Here is a 27,595-nt window from a genome sequence, read left to right on the forward strand (position 1 = left end):
ATATATGTGTCTGTATAATAAATTAACACTCATTCCAACTAACTGCATGCATTCCTGGTTTGCATGTTACTAGTACCACTTCAGAAACCATTAGTATATATATATATATTATCTCACCAGCACAAATTCACATGGGTATATAATGGAAAAACAATTTCATACCCTAAAAACTTAAATCACCAAAAACAATCTTGCCAAATGACACCAAAAACTTAACGAATTTTTCATAAAATAACAGAAGAGACATTACAGAAACTTGAAGGAATTACTTGGTACTTTTAACCTTGGCAAGGATATTCTGGACCCTTTCATAATTTCTGTAGGAAAAGAAAAATGTTAGTTCAGAACAGAATAAATTAAAACAATAATAATGAATGTATGGTTTAGAATTGAAGAACAACAATATATTTTAATATGTACAACTTCATGCCAAGCTTAAAATATGCTCATAAATCTTACAGGACATGATTTTAAATCATGTCACAAACAACCTGGTAAAAAGAACTGTGATACACCTACCAGATAGATATTTATGTTTCAGACATGCATTGTTAAAAAAGGTAATTTTCACATGTTCTAGTACCTTAAACCTAACATTTCAAATTTTGTTTTGCACATGCACCTGAAACAATCACAATACTTTATAGGTACAAAATGAATAGTTCCACTGATTAAATTATGAGCATAATTTCATATTTAGTTCTAAAACCTTTAAACAATCTTCAGCACACATGTATTAATACCTACAACACAAAAGTTATTCATCCAAACTCAAATCATTAAACAAAAAAAAAAAAATCATCTCTGTACAGACAGACATAACACAAATTCTCAGTTATCTCATGTATTCAGGGTAAATACATAAAACTAAAACACACTAATAAAACCAAACATGTTTTTGAAGTTTGAAAATTTATAGAGAAAAATATTTTTAGAGAGATTTTGGAGTATCTGAGGAAAGAAATTGATATGGTATAATTTTCAAATTTTCTTTTACCCAAAAGTATTGGCATATTGTTTTCATTTTTTTTTGAAATAGGTATACTTAAATTCTATATTCTTTTGATGTTTTTTAATTCTAAAATCTTGCAAGGGATCAAATTTCTCCACTTCAAAATACTTCTTTTATACAGTTTGTTTCATTTTTTATTAATGTTTGGTTATACATATCCTTTATTAATACTTTTATTTAAATGTTAATTTGAATTTCAAATGCTGCAGCAAAAATCTTTTTAATAATGTTTTTGTATATTGTTTCTACTAGAGTTTGAAATGCAAACCCTTCTTTAAATTACTTTTAGCACTTTAACCCAATGAATACAGTCTTGGTTAAGTTGAATGGTCTGGTAAGCACTATGTACCCATGAAACTGTACACATTACAACTATCAAGGTACCGAGTTACCTCCATGAGATTTTGGTAAAGTTTACAATTTTGTAAAACAAAAAAAGTATTTTTGCCAAAGATTTTTCTATGAATTATGAACCCTTTATTAAGTCAGTGTAATTAAAAGGTAATATTTCTTGCAAACAAAAATACTGGGAGGGTTATCTGTGCTAGCCATTTCTAATTTAACAGTGATAGACTAGAGGGAAAACAGCTAGTCAACACCACTCACCACCAATACCTGGGCTACACTTTTACTAATGAATAGTGGGGTTCACCATCACGTAACACCTCCATAACTGAAAGGTCGAGTATATTTGGTAACAAGTATTTGAACCCTCATACTGCAAGTCAAGTGCCCTAAATATCATCCCATGTCAGGCCCTAACTGTAGGGATATTTTATAATGACTTCAGTTTGTAACAGACAACTACAATTTTGTATCCTTACAGCTGCAGCTTTTCACCTTATTGAATTTGAATGTTTTATTGCTGTACCCTGAACCCTATCTGTGCATGAGAAACAGTAAATTACAATGGTAAACTAAAGGGAAAATAAAAGATCAGGTACAATTACAAGACATGCAAACCCAGAGCTTCCCATCTATTGAAGCATGCAAGATAATTCTACTTCAATTTTGTTATCTAAACTTGTTTCTTTTATATTTTAAATTTTAGTTACTTTTATGAATAAATTCAGAACAGGTTTAACCAAGAACGTGAATTTACAACTAAAAGGAAATAGAGCCAGATCAACACATGAGAAGTGCCGAGTCAGTGGTGTCAATGAAAGAACTACAAACACCATGAAGTTGGGAAATAAGCAGAGGAGAAATGGAAAAAGAAGTTAACTTTTGTTGAAAATGTGTAATAATAATAAATATAAAATACATAAATAACTTAACACTTACTAGAACTTCACGTTTGTACTAGATCACTAGTTTTAGTAAACCTATTTGTTCTTATTATGTTGGTTGTCCAAAAACTTTATGTAGCTTTCAAAATGAATTTTAAGATACAATGGGCATTAGTATAGTGTTTCCTATGACCATTATAATATTTATCTAGCTTTCTAACAAAGCTATAAATAAGGTGAAAAATTATATTACTACCAAGAGCAATGACTTTACTCAACATATAGAAAGTTCTTTTGCAAACAAGCCTAACACCATTGGTACATTACAATATACTCTTTCCGTTGGTTATAAAAATGTTTATTAGACATAAGAGTGCATGTCAATAAATGACTTGAGATGCACAAAAGATGGGAGGGGCTTCACTGATGAGTTTTACAGAGGTTAAAGTTATCTATTCTTCCTTATCAATACGCATAGTTTATGTTTTGTTTAGGTACAATTGACAACGTCAGAGAGGTTGGAGGTCAAACATGTCAGAAGTTTTTTTAATACATTGTTTTAAAAGTAAGAAATTAAAACTTATATAATACAAAAATTATAAGTAGATACCATGTTTATTCACATATATTTATAAGAAAGTCAAAGTGTTAAATCAGATTTCAAATGCAACCCTGTAGAACAATCATGAATGAGCCCTACATGAACAGTCAAATTGACAGAAGCAATATGCCAGGATTAACATAACAGTAGTACTTAAAGATGTCACATTAGAGAAGTGCTATCATGATTCAAACCTGAACAACCAATTTAAATGCTTCTAAGGGAAAGACTAAGGCAAAAAAATAATTAAACCAAAATGTACTGAAAAACCCAACAATACCAATTTTACATGGAATTTGTATTTCATAATCAGACTGTAAACTTACAATAATATCTTTTCCTAAAGCTTATAAACATTTTACAAAATACAACCATTTCAAGACTTAAATTGAACACATATCACATACACTTTTATTTTTAAATTGCTGAAAGCAACTTTGACTACCTAATTATAAATGTATTTACAGAAATCTAATCTCAGATAATTTCATGGTTTACAATTTTCAGTTGCATAATGTGATTTAATTTACTGCACATTAACACAATGGGTTATTTACATTAATTCTGTCCACTATAAGGAATCAAACCACATATTTTAGCATTTTAAGTACATAAACTTACCAATGAGCTGTATGAGAAAATATACTAATGTGTAAATAAAATCTATTTTTTGAGATACTAATTAGTGGCTGATTCAACAAATTGTGTATAAATACAATGTACCCTCTGTCCTGATACTCTATATAAGCACCTTACTTAGATAATATAATTACATTTTTGAGACTTACACCAGCTCTTAGTGGGGAAGTATGGTAGGAGAGTCTCAGTGGAGGTAAGTATTGTTGGGAATACATTTTCAGTTTAGGAAAATGTTAACTTTCAAAACATACTTACCATCCATTGACAATATAGCTAGAATCACATACACACTGAGAAGGTGGAACAGCTGATGCAGGCACGATCCATACAGAAAGAGTCTGTATAGAACAGTGGCATACCAAGATAAACAAGTTACACAAATGGAGGAACCACATTATATCCAGAACAGGTATGCCATTCATCTGGAACCTAATTCCTTGGTACAGAAATTAGTAGTGGAACCTCAGCAAGTTGAAATTAAAAGGTCATGGCCCCTACATCTCACATTTGTGGCTAGGGCTATTGGACTGTGATGTCATAGATATAATTTTGTTTGGATCCTGACCTGTAGCCATAAAGTGGTGCATTTCATATTCATGACAAGAAAGTAAGCAACACCAAAGTGGACAAATAGGCAACATTCAAGGCTTGGAATAATGGGATTGAGTCTGTTGTACTTAAGCAAAGGAATAGAACTCATCTGGTCTGGAAGTATGAATACTCATCCTCACTTCCCAACCAAGAGGGCAGGGAGTATTCCACTTGCTCCTAGAAAAATGAACAGAATGTGGAACCTGTGCTCAACCAAGGGCCTAGGATGGGATCATTTTGTGATCAGAATTATGAGGAGATGGTGGCCTTCTTTCCATGAATAATATACTAAAACAACACTCAGAGAGAAAAGCCATGCACACCCCTAACTGAATAGTGTAGTGCCAAATCTGAACAAGAATTACAAGTAGGCTTTAGTGGACACTGGTGCCACTCCTACTGACATCTGGGAAAAACATCAAGGGACCTGAATATGATGGCCCCCAAATTTCTTGTTTTCTTTATATATATATGTTTATTGTTATAAAGGTAACTTAAGTGAGAAAATTACAAACTTATTTCTCCTGAGAACAGCATGTTGTAATCTGATCAAGTGAATTATTTCTCCTGAGAATAGCATATTGTAATCTGATCAAGTGAATTATTTCTCCTGAGAACAGCATATTGTAATCTGATCAAGTGAATTATTTCTCCTGAGAATAGCATATTGTAATCTGATCAAGTGAATTATTTCTCCTGAGAACAGCATATTGTAATCTGATCAAGTGAATTATTTCTCCTGAGAATAGCATATTGTAATCTGATCAAGTGAATTATTTCTCCTGAGAACAGCATATTGTAATCTGATCAAGTGAATTATTTCTCCTGAGAATAGCATATTGTAATCTGATCAAGTGAATTATTTCTCCTGAGAATAGCATATTGTAATCTGATCAAGTGAATTATTTCTCCTGAGAACAGCATATTGTAATCTGATCAAGTGAATTATTTCTCCTGAGAACAGCATATTGTAATCTGATCAAGTGAATTATTTCTCCTGAGAACAGCATATTGTAATCTGATCAAGTGAATTATTTCTCCTGAGAACAGCATATTGTAATCTGATCAAGTGAATTATTTCTCCTGAGAACAGCATATTGTAATCTGATTAAGTGTGGTGGTAACTTGGTGCCATACATAAAGCTGCCTTCCTGTGATAATTCACTTTGGACCTATTCTGAGTATCAATAAGCAATAAACTAAATGGCTGGAAAATTTCAAATACATAAGATTCAGTTATATGAATACATGGTTTATAATATATTGTCTTTATAGTAATAAAAAGAGTGAATTACATTTCATGTTTTTGTGTGATAATTACAAAATTAGTAAAATGGACAGGCCTGTATACACTGTTATAGGAGAGAAAATAACATAAAATTTAAAGTGGATTAAAAATTACCACACTTGTACAGAGAGTGTTGTATTTATTTTGTTCTAATGTCTTGACTATAAGTGTGTATTCTACATATCACCTTGTATAGATGAACTGTTTAAACCATTATTTTTTATTCAACAGTAGGTAGGGTGTAATGTGATTTTCTTGGTGTATTTTCTTTCCTCACTATAACTTTGTACATACCTATATTAAGCACCTAGTTTTCAATTTTTGTTTAATTACTAGTGTCATTCTACAGCCAGGATGTTCCAGAAAACATAACATTCAGGTCACTTCCATAAGCTTTAAAATCACAAAATTAGTATCTTTGTTGTTTCAATATAGTGATTTAAAAAGCACAAATACAGTGTGTGTGTGTGTGTGTGTGTGAGTTTCAAGTTTTCATCATCAGATTTTAAACTAAAACATCAATTAGGAATAAACCTTTTTTTTAACTAGAACAAAACTGTAACTGTTATGTTACATAATACTAACAAGTTACCTTGTTTATAAATTAATTTTACATTATCTAATATCACATTTTTTTAGAACAATATCTTGAAAGTAATGCTGTGGTTAAATAGATTGTACTTTCTCCCAAACAAACTATGCTCATGTGGTGAATGTCATATGTTGTTTTGCAGCAACATCAAATCACTGTCTTGAAATACAAGATCAGTAGAGATGACATCAGATATACATGTAAAAACAACAAACCACTGGAAATCATAATTCTTAGTTATGACTAACAGCTATGGCTAATGCAAAAGAAAAAGTCTAATCCTGTATGAATGAAAAAAAAGTTTCCAGTACAAGGCTTTACAACTTTAGTTTTTAATCTGATGTGTATGGAAACCTTGCTGATAATACAGTCAACCTGTCATAAAAAGCAGTTTAAATGCAAACTGGGATAAAAAACAACAGTATTCAACTACCTGCAGATTCTCATATGGACTTATTTACTGACGTCAAAGGAATAACAAGAGATACTAATGTTAGACAAATGATGATGGCATTAAGGAGGGATTTGTGGATATGCTGGAGCACTTGAATTTGGTCTGCAAGTTTTTGACAGCTGTCACAATATATAATGCTTCAAATGCTCCTTGCTTTTATTATAATTTAAACTTGCCAATCAATAAAGGGTTCACATTTCATAAATGGCTGCTAACAGCAAATGTAAAAGAACACTGCAGAATAAAAACACTGCTGGAGACAGCAACATCACATAAGAATAGACCTAATTCAGCTAACTGCACCTGGATACAAAGGCCAAAAGAGACAATGGCAGATCATTTTTTCTGAAAAAGCATGATCCACAAAGGAAGGAAAAACCCAATGCTAGGGGTGAAGCCATAGTAAGGATCAAAGTTTTGCAGAATACAGTATAGACAGTTACAAATGGTGAAGGTATAAAGGAGGTTCATGAGATTCAGTATACCAACTCTGAAGTGTAGAAGTGCAGAAAACCCCTGTGCAGAAACTAAGCCTCTGATGGTGAATGGGTTCTAGCATCCCCAAGGCCAAGGTCTTGGTAGAGCCATAGACCAGAGATCCATAGTCCAGTTTTGACCAGTTTTATGAGTGAGAAAAGGTAAAACAGTATGCTGTGGTCCACTTCAGTAAATGATTGAGAACAGTTGGTAGCTGTCATTCAATAAGCCTCATACTCGATGACTAACACAAAATGCAGAAGTCATCAACATAAACACCATCTACAACTATTGGGGGGAGTTATCTACTGATGGCATTAATATTTATAATGAAAAGTGTGACACTCAAGACACAGTCTTGAAAGACTACAAATTCCTATAGGAAAGTGTTAAATTCATATAGATTTGGATTTGCTGGTCCATTAAAAATGTTTAATAAAAAATGGCCAAATGGCCACACAACCCACATCAGTGGAGGTCTTGTAGGATGCCATATCTCCACATAGTATTGTAAGCTTTCTAAAGGTAAAAAATACAGAAACAAGACATTGTCACTTGAGAAGGACTTCCCCAATTGATGTTTCATGTCAAATCAGGTGGTCTACAGTGGAATGCTGTCATCAGAACCAGCTGTGAGTGGATGAGAGGAAGTTGTGCAATACAAGGAACCAAATAAGACAAGCACTAACCATTTTCTCTAAGATATTACAGTGACAGCTCATCAAAGCAAATGGAAGGTAGTTTTGAAGGAATCTTGGGATCCTTCCCAGGTTTAGAAAAAGGGAGGGCAATAACATAGCATCAAGCATCAGGAAATGCATTCTTCTGCCAGATATAAATAGAAACAACTAGAATAGTAAGAGAAGCAGGAGAGACATAATGCAGCATCTTGTATTGAATATCATCAGTTCTGACTGATGTACTGCCAGACTGATGAAGAGCAAGCTTGAGTTTCATCAGTGTTAAGCGGCAATTATACTCATATAGACAATCAGCTCATAAGAAAAAAGGGGTAATTGCTCTGCCCGAGTGTTGATGAGACAGAATTGTTATGTGCAGGACAAAAGCCTTTGCTGAGAGTATGAGTGATACTCTGGGCATCAGCAACTTCCTGGCTATTGGAGAGAAAGATTAAAAGGGGGAGGAAGCATACTGGCTGCTGACCTTCCAAACTTGTCCCATATTACTTTGAAACTGGTAAAGAGATATTAGTTGCAAATTTAATCCTAGCATGTGCATGGGCCTATTGAAAAGTGATGTAGTTTGAAAGTGCAAGATACCTACTAAAGGTATCCCAGATCCATTTTTGAGCATTCTGTAACATGTGGCAGACAGGATTCAACCATGGATGAGGACACCGTGAGAAACTTGTCGAGGTTTTAAGAATAGACTGAGCAGTTGCTTGGACAATACAGTCAGTTACTGCTGCCACACAGTTGTCTAATGATGGCTTACAGATGACAGCAGGATCAAGTTGAGAGAGAACAGTGAAAGAGGGCTAATTGGCCTGGTCGAACATGAGAGTTGAACAACACAAACCACAGCCAGTGTCTCTCAAAATGACAGGAAAATGATCACTGCCCTGTGGGTCACTGTTAACCCCTCAAAGAAATGAAAGAAAAGTGAAGGGGAGGAAATAAAAATTTATAGCAGTAAAAGACTGACTAGGTGCATGAAAATAGGTATAAGTACCAGTGTTGAAGAGAAAAAAAGCTATGATCTGAGAGCATACATTCTACAGAATGAACCCTCTCATCAGTATCAGCACCACCCCAGAGGGGGATTATGTCTCTTATAGTCCTCCAAGATTAAAAGTGAGATGGCTACTGTTCAATGATAGAATCATGGTGTGATTGATCACAGATCTTTCCAGGAGAGAGGTAAAGACAACAAACAGTGATAGTATGACCAAAGAAAATGCAAATGGCTTTGGCCTTCAAGGGTGTACTGAGTGTCAAAGATGGTGGGGGCACATGCTGATCAACCAGCAGTACCATTCCTCGATGCACTTGTCCATTACATAACATAACATGTCCTTTCTGTGAAAAAAGAACAACTGAAATGTAACTCTTTCAACAGGTTTCAGAAATGTTTCCTGCAACAACAGATACACAGCATTCAAATTAGAATGTAAACCTTGACAGTTCCACTGCATTAAAGTAGCTATTTTTACTTATGTGAAGGAGAATTGGTGGAGGTCCCTTCTGTTTCCTACCATGTCATTTCTCTTTATTAGAAGGTCTACTGACCTCCATGAATCCTGCCCTGGACAAAGTAGGTAGGTCTGTGCCTGTAGATGAAGATTTCCAGTGACTGAGGGTGTGAACAAATAATCGTTCTGCATCTTGAGGCAATAGAAGATGGATCTGAGGGAAAACCAGAAGCCAAAGCCAAAAGAAGTGAGAAGATATGGGGGAGCCACTGGAAGGAATGGTGGGGATAGAGACAAGTGTTGACATTGACTCATTGACTCTCTTAACACCAGAGGGCAAAAGATTCTTTGTGTGATTTGAAAACGACTCTGTTAGACACACAGAGAGGTTTGTCTACACTCTCACTGTAGTAGTGAAATGGAGTGTAGCAGCATTTGTCCAAAATGAAGTGGTGGACAGTAACTTTTGAGCCTCAGGGTAAGAAATGTTGTGAACTGTTTTCAAACTTTGTACCTCTTTTTCCTTCACCCACTTAGATCAAAAACAAAAGTAAGGGGGAAGCCACAACAATTAACACGAGGATCTATTTTGCACTCACAGGCATTACCAGAGCCTGCCACCACAATAAGCACATGTCAAAGAACCATGACATGATGTTTGAGTGACTGAATCCCTGACATTGGAAACATCTTAGAGGGGTTGGAATATGTGGTTATACCCTGCAATTACGATGTCAACCTGTTTTGATGGTGGCAGGTAGACATGGTGATGTAAATGTCAAAATTAGGATATTGGTTGGTATCATAATTTCATCTCTGCAAGAGGAGATACACCTCGCTGCAGAAACTCCTTGGGTGAAAAAAACCAATGAGGATCTTTGACTCAGGGATGTTCTTCTAATTACTCTTAATAATAACTTCTCACAACGAATTTAAAGTAACATGGGGAGTAACCTCAATGGCCTTTGAATGCAAGAGGAGTTCACTGTGTTTAGGAGTGGATGTTTCCACCAATATGTCATTCTGAATAAAAAAGGAAGGCATTTGCCCTAAAGATTTATCTGATGAGAAATTTAATATCCGAAAATAAGATACAGGTGTTGAAGAAGTTGAAGATTGCTGTTTAGAATCTGCAAGATGTGGTTATTTATCTGTGGTCTATATTTTATTATTTTATTTTTATTCTGAGTTGGGTGGATCCATAATAAAGAAAGAATATTTCAGAACCCACTGACCCCACCCACCATGGAGCCCTACAATGTCTAACGAGTAAGAACCATACCTATACACTAGCATCAGACACAACGTCCACAACACCTGTTCAGAACATCCAACAGTGGTATTCGGTTGATCCTAGCCCAAGTGGGCCAGCCAATTAATCCTGGAGGGAGGACACTCCAAGGCTATATGTTTACAGAAATTCAAGGCCAAAGTGATATTTTAGGGTTGGATCTCTCTACCACCAGGGTCCTCTCCTGCCCTTCACAGGCCCCAGAGTATGTAAAATGAAAGAAAAGAACCTTCTTTGGGAGATCCTCTCACAATATACAGGAATCCATACAGACAGGACATCTGTCCAAGGTGATTTAGAACTTATAATGGTTCAAACAGCAATCAAAATGGGAATAAAACAATATAATTTTATTATAAATAGATGCATACTGTTATGAGCTTAAAGCTACTTAGGATAAACAAAAGTAGTTTCATGTTACAATATGAAGTCATTGTAAAAAGAAAAGAAGAACAGATTAGATTTACTTTGATTTTTTCTTGGTGGTTACAAGGTTGGTCAAATTGTTTGATCCTGTTCTGAGTTATGGTAGAGAAGATAACAGATAAAATATAGTTATATACACACTGAAAGAAAACATTCGAAATATAACCAATTAGAAGGTTTTAGTGATTACACAAAGGAAGTTTGAGATGATGAAAATTATTAATCTTAACATGAAAATTACTTTGCACACAAACTATCCAAAACAAATAATATATTTATGGACAAATTTTAGTTGTTAAATGTACCTCTTTAGAAAATAGGATTTTTTTTTGTATGTGAAAGACTTGCAGTGGCAACTGAAAAACTGTCCAATTTTGTAAAAGATGTACACACCATATTGAAAGTTAGAAGTATTAACTCTATAAAGGCTTTACACGAGTACAAAGAGGTCATGTGGTTGGTCAAACCGACTGAGCTCGTATTGAGAGAGTTTATAGTGTAATATCCTTAAATAGAATTATATGTGGACTCTCTCTGTTAAAGTACTTTTATGTAATAACTACATCAGATGTCAGTAACTGTTGATTGTTACCTAAATATCTATTTTAAAGCAGTATTCCACAGTTAAATTAATTTTTAATACCCAGTACACTGTTGCCCATTTACACTTATCTAAACAACAGTATAATATACTTGATGAAATTAGTGCTGTTAAACATTCTGTAGCATTAAAGGACATGCACAGCCATTTGGGAAATAAAAACAGAGAACACTATAGCGAGCTATAGATCTGAAAAGTAGATAAACAAAAAAGCCCCTTCACTTATCTTGAATTTTTCCTCATTACATATACACGACTTTCTGAAACAACTGACACCCGAGTCTGATTTGGTTAGAATTTTGCACAAAGCTACTTGACCATTACTTGCACCAGCTGTCCCTAATTTAGCAGTGCAAGACTAGAGGGAAGGCAACTAGCCACCCACTGCCAACTCTTAGGCTACTCTTTTACCAATGAATAATCGGATTGACCATCAAATAACACCACCCCCGGCTGAAAGGGAGAGCATGTTTGATGCAATAGGGAGTCGAACCCACTACCCTCAGATTACAAGTCAATTGCTCCAACCACCTGGCCATGCTGGGCCCATTTGCTTCTGATTTGCATATAAACATAAAACCTAAACCCTGTCAGGCTGAGTGTGTAGGTCAAGAACACCATGACTGGTTGGAAACAAGTTTTCTATGTATTCAGTCTGAGGTCAAAGACATCTGGACAGTCCAAAACAAAAACATTTGTTCTCACAATTTTCATGAGTGACAGGAAAAAAACCCCTGAAAAGCCAAGAGATGAAGATTATTGGTTAGAATGCCTTATATCACCAGTAAATCAACCATATTAGAGTATCTGTACAAGCTGAGCTGCACACATACAACAGTCTGCCCAAAAAGGATGCTGAGAGAAATTCACTAGTCTGGAGAAAGAACAGCTTGACAGGGTAGCCACTGTTACCTTCTTTTGCAGAGTTTTCTTTACAATCCATCTAATGGTGTTGTATCATAAAAGGTCTTTAGTACTTCAGGTTTAGATATATAAAAACGGCTCATTTGGGTTGAGAAAATATTTTACGTAGAGGAGCGAACAACGTTTCGACCTTCTTCGGCCATCGTCAGGTTCACAAAGAAAGAAAGAGGTGAGTGAGTGGAAGCTGACCACATGTTTGGAAGAGGTTGTGTAACAGTGTTGGAATGTAGAGGCGCGTGGGCGGTGTTAGATGTTTGAATATATAATTTTATATTATTTACTTTATTTTTAATATAGGTATAAAGGTGTTCGTTTGTATTGGTTTATTTTGGGTTTAAGTTGTTGTATAAGTAAGGCTTCTTTAATTGTGCATTTGTTTATGTTTGTTTCTTTATTTAGTATTCGAGTGTTTTCTATGGTTATGTTATGTTTATTTGACTTGCAGTCTTTGAAAACGTGTGAAAGTGACTTTTTATGTTCTTTGAATCTGGTTTCCATTTTTCTACTTGTTTCTCCAATATAGAAGTCGTGGCAGTTATCACTGTATTTTATAAATGATGTTGGTGTGGTGTTTGTCAGTGTAATTTTTACATAGTATAGACTTCCGTTTTGTGCCTGGTTTTTGAATAAATTTGGTATTAACTGGAATGTCATATTTTGTTACTAGTTTTTGCCAAATGTTGGTTATTTTTCTGCTGATGTTGGGAATATATGGTATGCAGCAGTATATGGTTTCGTGATATTTTGATTTGTGAGATATATTTACTTTTGTTGGTTGATTTCGCTTTCTGTCTAGGTGTGTGCGTATAATGTTTTCTATGGTTTGTGGAGGAAACTTATTGATGTTGATGAAGTATTGTTTTATTTTGTCTAATTCGTCGTTAATTTTATCTAGTGAGCATAGTTTTATGGCTGTGTTTATTTGGTTTCTTAGTATATTGAGTTTTGGTTTTGTTTCATGTGCTGAGTCCCAAGGAATGTATAGTCCAGTATGGGTGATATTTTTGGTGGGTTTCTGTTTTAAATTGTGTGTCAGTTCTTGTAATTTTGAGGTTAAGAAATGATATTTGATTGCTTTCTCCCTGTTCACATGGAAGTTATGTTGGGATGTATAGAGTTAATGTGATTGAAAAAATTAAGTGTGTGTTCTGCAGATGTGAATCCCACAATCGTGTCATCTACATATCTGTACCAGTATAGTGGTGGATGTAATGCTGTGTTAATTGCTTGTGTTTCAACTTGTGTCATAAAAATATTGGCTAGAACTGGTGGTACTGGGTTGCCCATGCTTAGGCCATTTGTTTGTATATAGTTGTGATTGTTGAACATGAAGTTGGTCTTCATCATGGTAAATTCTATGAGGGTTGCTACTTGGTTGCTGGGAATGTCTATAGATGGGTTAGGGTCTCGGATATAAAGTTCTAAGGCTATCTTGCACGCTTCAGTGGTTGGAACTTCTGTAAAGAGGGATATAACATCGAAACTGGCTGGCCATTAAGGCTTTATGATTAAGTTGATTTTAAAATTGAAATTAAAACAGTCTTTGATGAATGAGCTGGCTGATGTTACATATTTAGAGAATGGCCATGCTATGTATTTACCAAGATTGTAATTAAACGATTCATATGTGGATATTGTTGGTCGTAATGGACAATCTGGTTTATGAGGTTTGGGGATGCCGTATTTTTGTGGTGTGCGTGAGTGGGTCTTGCGTAGGTAGGAATAAAGTGTTTGTGAAATTGTGTCGGCTTTTTTTCATTTTTAGTAGTATTTTGTTTAGTTGCGTTTTGTGTGTCTTTGTTAGATTTGTGTGTATTGGTTTAAATTTGTTTGTGTCTGATAGGATGTCCTTCATTTTTTGGATGTATTCATTCGTGTTCATTATGACTATAGCATTACCTTTATCTTCACAAACCGTAGAAAATATTATATGCACACACCTAGACAGAAAGCGAAATCAACCAACAAAAGTAAATATATCTCACAAATCAAAATATCACGAAACCATATACTGCTGCATACCATATATTCCCGACATCAGCAGAAAAATAACCAACATTTGGCAAAAACTAGTAACAAAATATGACATTCCAGTTAATACCAAATTTATTCAAAAACCAGGCACAAAACGGAAGTCTATACTATGTAAAAATTACACTGACAAACACCACACCAACATCATTTATAAAATACAGTGATAACTGCCACGACTTCTATATTGGAGAAACAAGTAGAAAAATGGAAACCAGATTCAAAGAACATAAAAAGTCACTTTCACACGTTTTCAAAGACTGCAAGTCAAATAAACGTAACATAACCATAGAAAACACTCAAATACTAAATAAAGAAACAAACATAAACAAACGCAAAATTGAAGAAGTCTTACTTATACAACAACGTAAACCCAAAATAAACCAATACAAAGGAACACTGTTATACCTATATTAAAAATAATAAAATAAATAACATAAAATTATATATTCAAACATCTAACACTGCCCTCTACATTCTGACACTCAGTTACACAATCTCTTCCAAACATGTAGTCAGCTTCCAGTCAGTTACCTCTTTCTTTCTTTGTGAACCTGACGATGATTGAAGAAGGTCGAGACATTGTTCGCTCTTCTACGTAAAATATTTTTCAACCCAAACGAGCCGTTTTTACACATATATTGCTCTACAAGTGGGTTTTCTTGACATCACTGATTATTACTTCAGGTTTAATTTATAACCTAAGACATAGCAGACTGACAAACATAAAATCTGATCTTTAAATTACCATCTTTCTTGACAAAACTCTGAGCTATATGACATAAACTTCTTTGACAAAAAGTATTAACTGGATAAAAACAAAATGGAATTTCTGAAAATCTAAATAAGATACTGTTTCATCAGCATTCTTTTGTGCTTTTTAATTATAATTAATTTTAAAATTAAAAAAAAAGTTACTGTACAAAACTTTGTACTAAACATTTTAACATTATACTTCTGAAGATTTTCCCATGTAACTGTAAATTTTCACAAAGCCCAATTTATCAGTACTTAATAGTACCTTGTATCTCATACTAAAGTTGATACTCTTTTCATGGTTGCTTAAGCTGGTATTGTTGTATAATGAGGATATTCTAAAGTCTTAAGAATGGTTTACAAATACATAAAACATTTAGAAGCCAAGAGTGGGAGAATGGGATTCCTAGCTTGCCGCTGAAGAAGAAAAGTCCACCTTTCAAAAGCGCTCAGATTATAAGGGTTTCTCTTTCACATTTACGAGCCAATTGTACTTGTCCTTAAACATTGTTTAATCAAATTTTAAGTTTTGTGCAAGTTACATATTTTTGACAAACAAAATACACATTAGTTTTTTGTGTAATTTAAATGTTTACAATGCTTTGAAGTTGAAGGTAAAAAGCAAAATACAACTGTGTCAAATGTCTCCGAGGAACTGAAAGACCACTTAGCAATATCTGCATTTATTGTCTGGTGGTCAAATAGAATATCAGATTTTTCTGCAAAGATTTTTAATTAGATTTTATTTGCAGTGTTTTAATATTTACTGGTGGTTCTACATAATATAAAGTTTATATCTAACATACTTACTGTTGAAATGGTCTACCATTTACTGGCATAGATCATAGTAAGAGTTTTGTTGTCAATCAATGGACCAAACAGTGGGTTCATTTGCATCATATAAGTGCACAACCAACTAAAAATAAAAATAGTTAAACAATGAATACATCATTACTTTAATTATTCAGCTCTTAGAAATAATGACACAAAATACAGTAACAAAACTACAAAGGACTGCATACATTAAGTGTACAACACACAACATACACATATGGTAGTTTCACTCATGGTTATAGTTCTAATAACAGTCTAAAGTATTAGGTATTGATATGGTTTATGCATATGTTGGGCTTATTTCAGATTATAGTTCAATTAAAGCTCTAACCAGTCATCTTTAAACTTTCTTAACTGATGTTAAAGCATGTTTTATTAGTAAACGAACAAACTACTTGACAAAGCAACATGACAAGATTTAAATCAACTTGTACAAAAACTAAGGGAAAATAAAGAAATGGATACTATGTTTTCAAAAGGTGGTAGATTCTCTGCAAAAATAAAGTTATTCTTCATATCTCAGAACAGCTGTTATGGGTATTAACACTTATTGATAAGGAGAGAACAATATTTCAACCTTCCTAGGTCATCTTCAGGTTAAGAAAGAGAGAGTTTGAAAGTAACCCTTGCTGAACATGTCTCAGGGACAAGAGTATAAACAGGTACAGGATTGTAGGGGGCGTGTCAGTTGGATGTTAGGTTATTAATTAGTACAGGTATAAAGGTGTTCCTTTATATTGGATTAATTTTGGTGTTAGTTGTTGTACAAGTAGGGCTTCTTTGATTTTGCATTTGTTTATATTGGTTTCCCTAGTTAATGTCAAGGTGTTTACTATGGTTATGTTGAGTTTATTTAATTTTCAGAGTTCAAAAATGTGTGAAGGTGAGTTTTCTTTTGTGTTACTTGATTCTACTTTCCATTTCTCTACTTGTTTCTTCAATATAGAAGTTGTGGCAGTTGTCGCATTGTATTTTATAAATTATGTTGGTGTTGTGTTTGTCAGTGCGGTTTTTACATAGTATTGACGTTAGTTTTGTACCTGGCTTTTGAATAAATTTGGTGTTTACTGGAATGTTACTTTTAAGTTTTTCTCCAAATGTTGGTTATTGTTTCACTGATATCGGGAATGTATGGTATGCAACAGTATAAGGTTTTGTAGTTTCTTGTTTCTTGGGATTTACTGTTCTTTGTTTGTTGTTGGTCAAGATATGTGCGAGTAATTTTTTCCACGGTTTTTTGAGGAAATTTGTTGATGATGATGAAGTGTTTTATTTTGTTGATTTTATTGAGTGAGTATAGTTTTGTTGCTGTGTTTATTTGGTTTCTTAAAGTTTTTGTTTTGTTTCATGTGCCGAGTCCCATGAAATGTACAATCCAGTATGGGTAATTTTTCTGCGAATTTCTGTTTTGAATTATGTATCAGTTCTAGCGATCTTGAGGTTAAGAAATGCTATTTGGTTAGTTTCTTCCTGTTAACAGGTGAACTTAATGTTGGGACGTATCGAGTTAACTAGACTGAAAAAACTAAGCGTGTGTTCTGTAGATGTGAATCCAGCATATGTGTATCATCAACATACCTGTACCAGTATTGTGGTGGGTGTAAGGCTGATTTGATCGCTTGAGTGTGCCATAAAAATGTTGGTTAAAACTCGTGACATGGGATTCCCCATACATAGGCATTTATTTGTAGTTAGTTTTTGTTACTGAAGATAAAGTTAATTTGGGTGGTAGTGAATTCTATAAGGGTTGTTAATTGGTTGCTGGGTATATGTATCAATGGGTTGAGGTCTTGGATATAAAGTTCTAAAACTATCTTGTAGGCTTCAGTTGTTGGGACTTCTGTGAAGAGGGAGATTACATCAAAACTGACCATTAAAACTTTATGATTGAGTTGATTAAGAATATATTTAAAGTTAAAATAGTCTTTGGAAAAGGAGCTGGCTGATGTTACATATTTAGAAAATGTCCATGCTATACATTTACTGAGGTTGTAGTTAAATGATTCACAGGTCAACATTATGAGTCATAGTGGACAATCAGGTTTGTGAAGTTTGGGGGTGCCATATAGTTGTGGTATGCATGAGTTGGTCTTTTGTATGTAAGAATGCTTTCTGAGATTGTATTGATTTTTCCATTTGTAGTAGTTGGAAGGTTAAAACGTTGTTCTCTCTTATCAATAACCGTTAATACCCACACCAGCCGTTCCGAGATACAGTTAATACCCATACCAGCCGTTCTGAGATACATTTTTATTTCAAGTGGGTTTCTCATCATCAAGAAACTTATTCTTAAATATTAGTAAAAAAAACTTCTTTAAAAATTATAAACTGGATTTTTTTTTTAATATTCAAAACTGTGTAAAAATACAAATGAACATTATTACTTCAGGAATTACACTAAATCAAAGTAAAAAATTTTCAAGATATACTTAGTATTAACACGAGATATAATATCATATTTGCAAAAAGTAAAATCTGGAGAAAGCACTGCATCCAGACTATAGGAATGATCATTTAGAATTAAGTTACTTTTTAAATCCTAATTTTTAGACCTGAAAATGTATTATATACACAATGAAACTACATTTTTTAGTAATCAGTAACAACAAACGATTTATTTACTCATTATGAGTTACATGCTGACAAACATATTATGAGAATGTTGAGTTTTGAGTGTTGTTTCTGTAACTATGAAGTTACTCAAGTGCTTTGTAACCAAACAAAACAAAAAAATCATAAATTATTTATTTATTAGGTCAATGAGTCTATATTAAAATCTAGTATTTTGTTTATATTATTCAAGCAGCATAAAAGTAAAGTAAAACATAAAAAATTAGAATAACAAATTTATTTTAAAAAATACAATTTTTTAATAGATAAAACATTATCTTAAAGTCTGAGAATCATTAGGGAGAAAATAAGAACAAAACCTAAGATTCAGTTCAGTTAATATATTACTGTATTAACAAATAATGTTTATTTAACTAAATTTAATTAAATGCAGCAATGTTTAACATTAACCACAACCAGATATGCCAGTTAACTTCTTAAAAGTTAGTCGAGTAACACAAACCAAACTTTCAATATTTTTCATGCTAAAGAAACTTCCACAATAATATTTTGGATTTAGAAATGTTGACCTTATGGCCCTGAAATAACCTAAACAAGTGAAATAAAGTTAAAATAATGTTAACATATTCTGTAAATGATTAGTCAGTCAAGTCACATAACACAGCAGTTTCAAAGCTTATATCCTTATTTCTATTAATGTGATTAATAGAAAAAAATATAACAGACAGATAAAGTTTAAATTTTTCAATTATATTAAAGCTATAATTATTTATAATGATATTTAGAAAAAAGAAATTATAATATTAATAAACAGTATGCTTGATTTTAAATTTTATCTTATAAAATTCAAGTTTAGGAATAATTTCAAATACAGGTAATTAAAACAAGTAATTTCAATTTCTCAATTAATTTTAGGAAATTCAATGTAATTATAATTTTTATTAATTGGTTGTTGGAATAAATGAAAACAGTGATAAAAAAAAACAACAATTTTAATTATTTTTGTGACATTAATAAACTAGTTTACAAGACACTGATTTAGGTATCCCCTACCCATAAGGTAATAGATTATATCAATTTAATGCCTAGCTCCATTTCACTCAGTAGTAATCTTGGCTTTGCCATTTTTATTGCATACTTACTAAATATAAAATCTTGTGCAGTAGCTACACCTAGTGACAAATTTCTATTATTAAATGTACAATCATAACAATTATAATACTGTAAAACAGAGAGCAATGTTACAAAACTCTTCCATGCAACAAAAAACAACAAATTATTCAAAAAATTAGTTTGAAGTGCTTTGTTTACTGGTTTTCAGCTTCAGAATAAACAGAGCTTAATAATATATTAACTGAAAAAAACTATGGACCATACAGATATAAAACATACTTACAAAAGGTAGCAACAAACTGCAGTTGTAACAAGCATTGTTTGAATAATTCTGTAAAAGAATACACTGGTAACAAAATTACAATGAAATGAAGAAATCAATATCAAGTTGTATAGTTTGTGTTGAGTACAGTTCTGACATAATACACAACCCTCTTCTGTTTACAAACAAGTTATATTACTAATAACAGTAAGAGTACACAGATAAATAAATAATTTACAAAAAAAATGCTCAATCCTTTCTAGATTTATTAACAATGAAATAAGCTAATAAGAGCACAGGTTAAAAAATAACTGTTAAGTTGACCAATCATCCCTTCAACCTACTGAAAAACGTCTTAAAAATATAGCCCTTCACATTCACATACAGCACACAGATCATCTCAATTTTATTTATGCTGAAGAAGAGGCTATTTTAGAGAAGCTTAACTTTTAAAATAGAGCTCTCTACTCTCAAAGCATTTCACTTAAGCTTACAGTGTACAGTTGCTTCAATAATAAGCTTTGGAAAAAAATGTCTTTTTGCACCAATGAAATACCCAAGGAGTGGAACTTCACAAATTTGACTTACATTGTTAAAAAGTAAAATCTTAAGATCATAAAATTATATGAACATTAGTTTGACTTTTGTTTCAGAAAGATGTTGAAAGCTGTTATCAATAACAGCTTACAAAAGCAAATAGAGTTGATATTTAATTAACTCACTGCATGATTTCAGGAGGAATGTTTGTTGCAACTTATTTAATCCCCATCATTATGGATGAAGGCATCACAACTAGTTTTGTGTACCTTAAATTGTAAAATATTTTTATCACAATAATCCTCACAAAGAATTAATTCTGAAATTGGATGCATATGGATGGTTTAGAAGTGGAAACTATAGAATGGTGGTAAATAATTACTTAACCAACTGAAAGAAGGTGATTAGAGGGGTGTCTTGGTAACCTATTTTAGGGCCATTATTGCTCAATATTTATAAAATAATGCTTACAAAATAACTAAAGAGTTCACAAAAGAAAATTCAACATTAATACTATTGTGATGCTGTATAGCCTTTACTGCTGTTGAAAATCATATTTGGAAGACGTAATATTAACAAAGATCCATAGAAAACCATATCCCAAAATTCCCCATATTGAAGCATAGTCATATAATAATTTTAAGGATGAATTTTTTTTAAACTGAAAAAAAAAATGTACATCGAAGATATATTAACAAAGATCCACAAACATCACAAAATTCTCAAATAGGTAATTTCAAACCAACTTGAAGTGTATTCACAAAGTTTTTATAATCTAACATTAAAATGTATGACTAATTCCTTCCTCACATTCACCACGTCTAGTCCTCAGTCACAAACTAGAATTTAAGTAGATTGAAAAGAAGAAAGAAATCAGACAGCTTTCAGAGATATTCTTGAGCCATAAGACTAAAAATTAATGTAATTTATTAAGTACAGAACACACATAAATACCATTATTTTTTTGAATACAAAATAGTGAAAAATAATTTAATAATGCTGTGCATACCTTGAACAACATGGAAAGCACAGTGGAGGAAGGGGGTAGATATTTCAATTGGCTAGTTTTACTCTGTTAGATTGGTTTTACTACTGGTTATAAAATTGTGTACCCAGTTACATGTGAAAAAGATTTTTTTTTTTAATACAACAATTTAAAATTATACTGAACAAAACAATACAAGTTTGTGCTATAACATCATTTCAGCTCACAAGTTGGATAACTTCTCGAACAATAAAATTTATTAATTACAAAGAAAAAGAACAACTACGTTGTTTTAAGAACAACATATCTGAGGTAAGCAACTGAAAAACCACATACAAAAGATTTATGACCACCATACTTCCTTCCATACATAAAATTTTGCATCCATACTAAGTTGGACCCCAAGGATGTGCACCCAAGTATCATTATTTATCCAAGTGCATGCACATCATCTCTATTAGGCAAGTTTGTGAAAAACCACATAGGAAAGAATGTGCAGTTGCCATAGCTTCAAGAGAAAATAATCTAGAAGAGTGAAATATTGTGCCCATTCTTAGTGGATCTTTAGAGTTGGCACCTAGCTATTACTTATGTTATTCATGTACATTTATCAGATAGTGTGGTCAACACACTTAAATTTCATTCAGTAGTTCTTATTAGCAATTAGCATAATGTAAAAAGGGACAACAATAACATACATATTAGAACTTTCAATGTTCACCTAAGATGTCTATTTAAAATAGTAGAATGACAAATTTGACCAATACAAAAATAAGGTTTAAGCTTCAGAAGCCCAAATGCAGACTTGCTCTTCCAACATTTTTATTTTAGTTAAGTTTTAAACATGAGCAAGTGATTTGTTTATTGAAGTGGTGCATTGTAAAGGCAGTTACTTGAACTTCTTTTAAAATTTTGTTGGGTAGGGTTATTAATAACACCAATGTTTTGGGACAACAGGGGACCTACTCATCCATTTTGTCCATTTCATCCTCTAACCAAAATTAAAATGAATAAATATAGAAAAAAAAGCTTAAAGCCAGAAATGACATTCATAAACTTGTTAATCTTTTTCTTAAATTCGTGGAAATTTACTATCTACACAACATCTAAAGGCAACCCATTCCAAAGACCAACCACCTATTAGAAAAATAAAACTCTTAGCTGAGTCCTACTATTCTTGCTGTTAGTTATGAAAAAATACTATGCATCAACACTAACAATTCCTTTTACAATCATAAACACCTCAGTCAGATCTCTCTTTTTGAGAGATTTCAACTTCTCCTTGTATGACAACACCTTCATCCCAGGCACTATTCCAGTAACCCTTCTTAGGTAAGAAGACCAAGAATAAACACACTATATGTTGCCTAACCACTGACCAATAAAATAAAATAACCTCTTTGGATTTGTACTCAATATTTCTGCACATACAATATAAAATCCTATATGTTCTATCACTAGCAACAACACACTACTAGGATGGCTTTAAAAGACTGATCAACCATTACACCAAGATCCTTTTCTTTCATGACACTGTTAGTGTATTCCTATCCAAATTATACTTACAATTCAAATAATGATGACCGAAGAAGGTCGAAACGTTGTTCGCTCTTCTATGTAAAATATTTTCTCAACCCAAACGAGCCGTTTTTGCTTATATATTTCTCTACAAGTGGGTTTTCTCGACATCACTGAATTCAAATAATGATAACCCACATATGTTCTTGCATTTATTATAACTAAAACCCATTTGTCATTTATGTTCCAAACTCACTAAATGACTTAAATCTTTTTCTAAATCAGAAGTGTCCTCTTTACAGCTAACAACAGACATAAAACCTTAATATCGTCTATAAATTTAAGTAATTTATTGACTTTTCTATTCATCTATGTCACTGGTGAAAATCAAAAGGAGCTAAGGTTCTAAAACTGAGCCCTGAGGTACCCCTCATGCAACATTAAACCAGTTTGACTGAACTCCACTTTTAACAACCGTCTGTGTTCTATTTAGGTGCACTTTATCCAAGTTGCTAACTTTCCCTCATACCTATAGAAATGTTTTTTTTTTTTTACAAGCCTTTTTTATGGCACCTTGTGAAATGCTTTCTAAAAATCCAGATACACCAAATCTACACTCTTATCCTCATATATATAAACAGTAACCTTTTCAAACAACTTTAAAAGGTTTGAAAAGCAAGATTTTCCCTTAGTGAAACCACATTAACTATCCAATAAAATTCTAAATATTGTTAAATGATTTTACAAAGCATCTTTTAACAGACCTTCCAAAACTTTTTCCACAACTGATACAAGATTATTGGGTTTATAATTACTGACAATTTTTATCACCTCTCTTGAAAAGAGGAGTTACGTTACCTAACTTCCAATCCTCTGTTACTTTCCCACTATGCAAGAAATAGCAGTAAGTGACTCACATATCAAATCTTTAACCTCTTTCAAAACCTCTGAGGAGGTATCATCCAGCCCAGGAATCTTATCATTCTTTAAACTTTCCAATACTTTCTTAACCAGCCCAGAATTAATCCACTCATTGTATTTGATCTTTTTTACCATTTATCAACTGCTTAAGATATAGAATGCTGCTTAAATCTTTGTTAAATGTGAAGAACAATAATGAAATAGTACTAAAAAATAAAATTTGTACAGGCATAGCTGTTTTGCTTTTTGCACAGGAGTATATGGCCTTCTGTCATATAGTCTTCTTACACATTTGTTATGCAAGGTTTTCTTGTATTAGCAATAACATAAGCCTAACATCACAAATGTAAGATGTATCCAATCAAATAGCTGCATCATAGGTTGATTAAGGTTTTATATGAATAAACTGCTAGCAAAAACATAAATAAAGATATGAAATCATTTGTTCCACTAATATATCCATAAGCACATTCATAGTACCTTAAAGCATGTTAATTAAAGAATATATAGTCATAGGGCAAATTTATGTATCAATCCTATAAGTATTAAAGTAAATTTTAATAACAATATTAAAACCTTGTAGAAGACTATTAAACTCTTATGTCATATCTAGAGCCTATGGTATTGTGCTTACAGTACTTGTCCTTATTACAGGGAGATCAGAGAGTTAAATAAGAGTGGAGAGTAAGATATTGTAATACCTGGTTTACACAATTTAATCTCATAATCAAATGACTGTTGAAGATTGAAGCATTTTTCTACTTGAAATATTAAAGTATGCTTGATTCAGATGTTCAACTTTCTTTAAGGTCTAATATTCTGCTTAAATACCGAAATGGAAAGGTTTCAAATACAAAGTTTCTTCTTTATTTTTGGTTTAAATGTTCAATGTGTATGTTTTCAGTTTTTATTATATATATATATATATTTTAAATCACATAGATTATTTTTCATTCTTAACTAGATATCCTGACTCCAAACTAAGCTGGCAGAAACTAATGAAATGTTAAGGCAAAAAAATATTCCCAACAGAAAAGGTCTCCAACTGATGAATTAATGTACTCTAATTACTATAACACGTGAAAAGTATGTTAAACTAGTTATATTCTCAATTGAGTTCATTTTTGTTCTTTCTAGTTTTCACCAAAAGGTTTCTTCAAATTTAATCAAAAGTTGATATAACTAGCAACTTAGATTGCTATTTTTATTATAAAATTAGAAGGTTACAATAAATCTTTCACTTTAAGTAGGAAGGAATGAATAATAGCGCCCATATATAACCGTAATTTACAGCATATATGCTCAGAGACATTAATAAATGGACGATATTATTTACAATGCAAAATGAAAATATTTTCTTATTGCTTACAAACATGTATATATAGTTCTACTGTATATTTTCATTTTCATTTTTGGAAAAGAAACAGTTCCGTTTTCCTCGACTTGAATTTTATTCAAGCAACAATTTAGGGCTATTTGTATTACGTATTTGTCATCCCAATCATTAAATTTTAAAATTTGTTTTCCTCGTTAGGCCTAACCAAATCATTATTACTAGACAGCGAGCACAACTACAATTATAATGTAATAATAATATACTATTCGTAATTATTTTCCTGTATTTGTATTGTAAAGCTTACCCTCTATTTTCATTTTTAGGAACAAACCAAGGAATTACTCCACCAATAACAATCCAAAATAAAGTAATAATTATAACAGGAGCAGCTGATGCACCCATACTTTACTCAAGAAGGCCCTTAAATTAAACAGCAGGTTGACAAATTCAACATAAAGTATTTACCAAAGCCCACAGATTAAGGTAACCTCAACCTACAACCATCGTATTATATTGATAATTCTACAGTTAAATTTTCTCCCTCTATACGTTTATACAATTTGGAAAGACTCTCATAACTGTCCCAAAAAACTTGAATTGTTGAAAAGAATTTAAAGCCCCAAAATAAAAAATAAGTAATTTTGTCTTTGCTGTTTTTAAATTATCAGTTAAATGTAAATAAGAAACGAAAGGCGAGTTTCTTGCAAATACAAAGATGACAGAGAAGTGTCACCTTTTTATTTGTTTTAACGGAGTCTGTCCTTATTTTATTTTAATGTGAGTTACGATTACTATATTTAATAAAATGTAGCTCTTTGTCTAATCATTTCTACTGTAAATTTATATATTTGAGATTACGTATTATGGCTCTAACCCGAGCTTTTCTGAACAAACTTTCTTGAGTGCAAGGTACTTTCTCATTGTATAGAAAAATATTCTCAGATCACTTTTACATTAAACTGCTTGGTAATTTTGTAAGTTTTATATTATCCAATAAATAGGTTTTAATGACGTTATATATCCAAAGCATGTCTATATCTTGAAATTTTCAGAAAATACTCGAAATTACCTTACACAAGTTTTGAGATTACTACTTGGCGTATTCATGCATTATATATCAAGTCATCCCATAAGTAATGTCCGAAAATTTAATACAGAAAGTGCATCTTCATTTCTGTCTTTGAAGAAGGCTTTAATAATTAAAACATGTAGTAGGCCATATATAAAAATGTGTAGACAAATAAAAGAAACTAACTCAACTCCACTTTTTCAGTTCATTAATCAAATAAATCCTAATGAAGATAAATGTGTCGAGGAGCACATTAGGCATATAATTCTTTACGAGTTTAAAAAAGGCAACAGTGCAGCAAAAACTACGCGAAACATTCAAGGTGTTTATGGTGCGGAGTCTCTCAATGAAAGAATATGTCGAAGGTGGTTTCAAAATCTCAGATCAGATAACTACAGCTTAAGTGATGCACCACATTCAGGTAGTTCTGTTCAGTTTAATGATGACTTGCTGCTGGCTGCACTTGATGAAGATTGTGTTGTAACAATTGAAGAATTAGCACAGAAGTTTAATTCAACCCATTCAACAGTTCACAACAACAGCTTGGAAAGGTGTCAAAACTTGGAAAATAGGTCTCCAATGATTTGACAGTAGCCAACCTTAGAGCAAGAGTGGACATTTGCACTTCTCTGTACTCTCGTGAACGTAACTCATCCATCTTTTTTGGACAGGTTAGTGACAGGAGATAAAATAAGGATATTTTATAAAAATGTTAAGCGCCTCTGTGCAGGTAGACTGGCTAAAGCACAACCCAAAATGGACCTCTATCCTAGTCAAGTCTTGTTAAGCGTTTGGTGGGATATTGTTGGTGTGATCAACTTTACGTTGCTGTCACTTAATGCAACGATTACATGAGACTTCTATTGTCAACAGTTAGAGCGCTTGAATGTTGCAGTGAAAGAAAAGAGGCCTGCTTTGATCAATCGTAAAGGTGTTTTGTCACATCAGGATAATGCACTGTCCCATACAGCAAGAATCACATCTGCAAAGATTGAAGAGCTAGACTGGGAGAAGCTTCCACATCCTTCTTATTTTCCAGACCTTGTTTTATCTGATTATCATCTATTCCGAAGTTTGCAGAACTATCTTGATGGAAAGGAGCTTGGAACACACGAAAATGTCAAAACTACCCTCTCTACATTCTTTTCCTCTAAACCCCAATAATTTTATAGAAATGGCATTCAGAAGCTTGTGAATTATTGGCAGGAAGAAATTAATAATAATGGAACATACATTATTGATTAAATAGCATTTAAAGCGTTTGAAATCCTTTCTCTTTTTCTGAAGATAAAATCGGACATTACTTAAGGGATGACCTGATATATATATTCAAGTTAATTAAACTGATTATTGTAAAGGCTAAGAGATAGTTTCACTCAACTATA

The 27,595-nt window shown here is 32.6% G+C and overlaps 1 protein-coding gene across 1 annotated transcript; it reads right to left on the reverse strand.

Annotated features, from left to right (window-relative positions):
* Window positions 1–108: 108 nt before the first annotated feature.
* LOC143255962 (V-type proton ATPase subunit e 2-like) lies at window positions 109–25,665 on the reverse strand. The gene is made up of 4 exons (XM_076512450.1): window positions 25,446–25,665; window positions 19,866–19,913; window positions 15,875–15,980; window positions 109–317 (listed from the first exon to the last, which is right to left on the reverse strand). Exons 1-3 carry the CDS (start codon window positions 25,541–25,543, stop codon window positions 15,887–15,889), a joined length of 240 nt encoding a protein of 79 aa, XP_076368565.1. The 5' UTR covers window positions 25,544–25,665; the 3' UTR covers window positions 109–317; window positions 15,875–15,886.
* Window positions 25,666–27,595: the final 1,930 nt, after the last annotated feature.

This window comes from Tachypleus tridentatus, chromosome 7, assembly GCF_004210375.1.
Source record: "Tachypleus tridentatus isolate NWPU-2018 chromosome 7, ASM421037v1, whole genome shotgun sequence".
NCBI lineage: Eukaryota > Metazoa > Arthropoda > Merostomata > Xiphosura > Limulidae > Tachypleus > Tachypleus tridentatus.